At 47.6% G+C, this 5,082-nt stretch overlaps 1 protein-coding gene across 1 annotated transcript; it reads right to left on the reverse strand.

Moving 5' to 3' along the window:
• Positions 1-3,688: 3,688 nt before the first annotated feature.
• On the reverse strand, positions 3,689-4,547 carry LOC149355358 (zinc finger BED domain-containing protein 5-like). Its single transcript, XM_089577631.1, has 2 exons — positions 4,253-4,547; positions 3,689-4,188 (listed from the first exon to the last, which is right to left on the reverse strand). Exons 1-2 carry the CDS (start codon positions 4,493-4,495, stop codon positions 4,030-4,032), a joined length of 402 nt encoding a protein of 133 aa, XP_089433757.1. The 5' UTR covers positions 4,496-4,547; the 3' UTR covers positions 3,689-4,029.
• Between the last annotated feature and the right edge of the window lie 535 nt (positions 4,548-5,082).

The following is a 5,082-nucleotide window of genomic DNA, read 5'->3' on the forward strand; positions in this document are numbered from 1 at the left end:
GGCGAGAACACCTTTTGATATAGCGCTCTTTGGCCCCAGATACTTTTTCCAATAAATATTCACAGAGTGATAAATAACTGAGTTTGTACTGTGCATTCATAACGCTGAGGCAAAACCAACCAAGAAAAATGGCACAATGTCGGATTCGCATTTCGTTGAGGAGGTTCGCAATCTCCACGGAGACGCTCGCTTACCGTTCCAAGGAAGTGGGGACAGCGGTCTAGTTAACTCGCTTAGCCACCACGTCGAGCTGTTGCGCGGATTGGGTTCAGTTTATTTGAGGTTCGGAGTAACTGTACTGCTCATATTAACCTTTTCGGCCCTGAATTTTTTTCTTTCAGTCGCATATTTTTTCGCTCCCTATTTTCAGAATCTCTAAGGCCCCATAACCACACAGTAAAAATTTAAAGCTCGTGGTTGAAGTATCAAGTGATTTACAGTTATGGTGTCGAAACCATAAATCAGGGCTAAGTGGGTGTAAAATGCGAAAGCGAATGCCTTCCTTACCGCAATTCAGGACAAAAAAAGTGAACAAATTTCTTTTTTATTCTGCAGTTTACAGAACTGTACGGAAGCTTTTTTTATTTTGTAAGGGAGAGATAGATCTTTGCAGTTGCCAGAGAATACGCCACTCCCCCTTTTTGCATTGCGTTTTGTATCATTTATCTTTGTTCTTGTCGCTGACGCTTATGTTCCAGCTGATAGTACGCCTCGTGAACATCAAACATGGTCAACATTTGCGCAGCCTTCCTCTTAGGCTACGGTAGACAAGATGAAGACTTTCCCCAAATCTGTAACGCCCTCTTAAATTGAGCTTCATAAACCGTTTCAGTAGCCCTTAGCGCAGCACCCACCAGATCTAAGTTCCCAGCTTGCGCGAGGCACAGTGCGTCATGCTTGCACCTGTTTTCAAACTAGCTGTCTACTATAAAAGAATTCATAAGCGAGAAGATAATCTGTCGTGCCTGAAATCTTCACCGAACGCTGTTGTGTACGGGCGACAAGAAATTCCCTCTCAGCCGCAGACTTATGCGGCCAGGTTATCACTCGGCCGAGGAGAAAGGGGAAGCTGCTTATGAGCATACCGAACATGCCTTCTCAAGAAATAGTAGACAAACACGCTACACTGTTCCTAGCTTCGTGCAGCATGTGATGCACGAGCATCGGTGCGCTAGCTTCTTGCAGCCCACTGCCGATTCTCACAGGCGGGGGTGAGCAGTATGAAAAAGGAATGAAAGCACAAGCTCAACCGTCTGTTAATTCTAACTGTTCCCTTGCTCCGGTTGCTGTTCGCCAACATCCGCACTGTCATTTCTAGGCTCTATCCGAACATTCACTTTCAACGATAGCGAAAATTACTCTTTTCGAGTTCATCAAAAAGCTAGTTTTAATAATTCGTCTATTTGAAGCGAGGAATATTTATGCCAGCAGTCCAACAAACTCATCAGTATAGTCCCCTCAGCAAAAAGACTAGCAGGACTTCCTCTTAAAAGATCATCTATCATTACCAAATCGTCACCGCTGGCAACCGTTGAGTCCTAGTGGTGTCAAAATTGCACATGTTAGGAACGTGTTGCAGGGCAGGCCCTACGCATTCAATACATGCGATGCGCATATGAGCTTGGAGAGGCGTTTCATAAAACGTTCAAAACTCTGCGCGGGAAAGAATGAATGGCTAGTGAGATATAGATCTACAATTTTGTTGCTGTTGCTCGGCTTCTTTACCCATGCCTACCATGCAGCTGCTTCTTCCTTAGACCACAAAGCTTAATTTTGAATGCGTGAACAGCGCGCCAAATTACAGCAGGGCTCCCGGAGGAACTATCCTGTTTAAAATGAAGAGCATTTTCGTCTGTTACTGAGGCGCGAGCGCAATATTTGTGTTGAGGTGTCATTTGACGCCACCAGGGTCGAAAGGGTAAAAGTAAACTATTCAAAGTTAGGCAAAGACGGCGTGCATTTTTTTATAAGAGTGCGATATGAGCGTCAGCGCCTTCAAAGCAGACATGACGGCGCTTTCCGAGCTCTCCAACGTAGTCAGGTGCGCGCTACCGAGGGCATCGCTGTCAAAAGGCTGATTTAGGGGCACGATATAACTAATCGCGTATGAAGCGTTTACAGCAACTGGTGGTAGGTCGCCTTGCTCGGCATCGCCTTCGTGAAATTCCTGGCAATAAAGCGGAGGTCGTCAGTAGCGTACACTGGATTCTTCAGCGCATGCCTCACGGATGTCGGCGTCAACATCCGCAAAAAGAAAGTCATATCAGGCAATATCAGGTCCAGCTAGGTATGCATCCATGAAGCGTTCCCAGAAATCCACCTGCGTGGGATCACACTTGCTTTCGACCAGGTAATCTGTCACTACTGGGCCCAAGCACAAATTAAGGTAGCGCAACGGGCGCCGGTTAGCAGTGCAGAACGTGGACAGCTGATTGGGCAGCCAGCGTGCAATGTAACCGGAAGGGTTAGCAAGGCATACTACGTGGGGTGTATTAAAACTACTCAAATTGGTGCCATTAGTTCAGGGGTTCTCAAACTTTTTTTGCTTGGAGGAACCCCAAAAGCCTTCAATAAGTTCCAAGGAAACCCCCCCCCCCCCGCTTTCACTACCAGCAATGCTTGTGGAGTGCATTTTTGCAAAGAGAGAGTTGCAAAGGTTAAATGTTTATTGCACAGATTAATACAAATACTAATGTGATGGGTGGTACTGCTTCCCTTTTAAGAGCAAATCAAAGCGTGGATCAGTAGCACTCAGAGCCAGTCTGATATCAGCTGCCGGGTCAAGACGGCTCCTGTGCGTCTTCTTCAGATAAGCGAGGGCTGGAAATGCCTGTTCACATGCATATGTAGTTCAAAGGGAAGCAAAATGTCCACTGACCTTTCAAAGAGGCATGGAAACCGTGGAGCAGTCCCCATCCAAAATGTCACCAAGTCTTCACCATTAAATTTCTCTGAGAGCAGTGCTTGCCCTGAGCTCTAGAAACTCGTTCTCAATTTCAACACTGTCATTATTGAAAATTGTCACATCAACATGAAAAGGAGATACTAGCCATTTGACCGTTTCAACGTCTGGGATGTACCCAGCTAAGTGAGCCCTGAGAGTGCTCAGGTGTGCTGTGAACACAGACATATCAGCAGATGAGACTTCACAGCCACTAAGTCTTTTGAACGGACTAAAGTCACCTCTGCTCACGCGGCTCATCCAGCCCTGCAGTTTGCTTCAAAGTGCTTTGATTTGCTCAGAAGCACTAACTAAGGTGGTTTGTTGGCCTTGCGAGCTCTGGTTCAATCTGTTGAGATGCTCGAACATGTCTCCAAGATAGGCCAACCTTGCCATAAAAGAGCTCTGCATGAACGGCTCAACTAGTGCATTTTCTGAGAGAACGGTGGCCAGCTCATCTCGCAGGTCGAATACTCGGCTCAACACATTGCCGCGCGACAGCCAACGCACTTCTGTGTGTAGTAGCAGGTGTTCATGAGCTGCGCCCATTTCATTACAAAGTGCCTTGAAAAGACGAATGGCTTTCGGCTTTGCTTTGATGCAGTTCACAGTTTTCACAACATGGCTCATGACAGCCACGAGATCGGGGCTCAGTTCCTTCGAGGCAAGGGCTTCTCTGTGAGCCATACAGTGTGTGAAAACAGTGTTGGCATTTACTTGCTTAATTAAAGCTCTTAGCCCTTTCACGTGCCCCGTCATCAACTCCGCACCATCCGTGCACACGGCTACGCATTTGCCCCATAGGAGCCCCGTTTTACCAAAAAATTCGTTTAGCGCGTCAAATAAGTCCTTTCCTGTGGTAGTTGTCTTCAATTCAAGGCAACACAGAAACTCCTGCACAGTGGCGCCGTTGGAAATAAACCTTGAAAATGCCACCAGCTGCGGGTGCCGAGCAACGTCGCAACTCTCGTCCACGGCGACGGCAAATTTTGGAGAGCTTTTGGCACTATTAATTACTATCTCTTCCACATCCGATGCCATGTCGCGGATCCTCAGGCCAACAGTGTCGTTTGAGCATGGAATTTGCACTACTTTTTTCGATTGTTCTTCTCCAAGCACAGTCTCACCACATCCTGAATACAAGGCATGATGAGGTCTTCGCCGATAGTGTGCGGTTTCAGTTGCTTGGCGATTCTGTAGCTGAGGAAGTACGACGCCTTTGTTTTGCCGAGAGATGGTGCCGATTTCTGCAACAAGATACGCTAGTGTCAGAAACACGACTTCTCTATCGTAGTTAACAAATTTTCTTACCTGGTGGTGAGAGTCCAGTTTTTGCGCATCGAACAGTTGCTTTCTTCTTTCGAAATACTCGACTGGCCTGTCCTTGAAGGCCGGGTGCTTTGCAGCCAGGTGACGCGACAGCTTGGCCGGATTCATCGAGCTGTTAGCCAAAACCTCCCAGAATATAACACATTGCGGATTTCCTGCACTCTGCGTAAGGCCGTATGCAAGATAGCTGCTATCGTACAATTTCCCTTTTGCTTTCTGGCTCATGATGCTAGGGTGAAAGTACTGCGTGTTAAGATCCAGCGGCTGCCTCGGCGGCATAACGAGCTTCGTTTTGCTTGTCTAGGCTTGGCTTGGCTTCGCGATGGCGGCGCGGGTAGTGCCATCTGGCGACGACAAACAGAAGTGTCTATAAAAACGCATGGCCTCCGAGATTTCGTCCGCGCGCGGGTTTTAGAAACACGCGCCAAGACGTGATCTCGGAGGCCACGGAAAACGGGCAGGCGTGTGAATTAGATCGTATGCAAAAAGACGTCCGCTGTCGACGGTTGCTAACGCGGGCGTGACTCGCAAGTATGTTTTTGAGGCTACGAAGAGTAAAAATTAGCTTTAACGAACCAAGCGCTGTTTGGTTCGCGTGCGTACACTAAAAATGAACCGGAAACGGGGATCGGCCGGTGAGGGCTCTCGCGGAACACAAGAAGAAAGCCCGCGGAACCCAGTTTGCGAACCCTGCATTAGTTCATTACCGACAATGTAGCTTCGCATTCAACGCTCCTCCTTTATCACGCGCACCGATATTGTGATTCCACTAGTAAAGCTTTTTGACGGGCTAGTTGGTACATATTCATATT

This window comes from Amblyomma mixtum, chromosome 3 (assembly GCF_055824585.1).
Source record: "Amblyomma mixtum isolate Tamu chromosome 3, ASM5582458v1, whole genome shotgun sequence".
Taxonomy (NCBI): Eukaryota; Metazoa; Arthropoda; class Arachnida; order Ixodida; family Ixodidae; genus Amblyomma; species Amblyomma mixtum.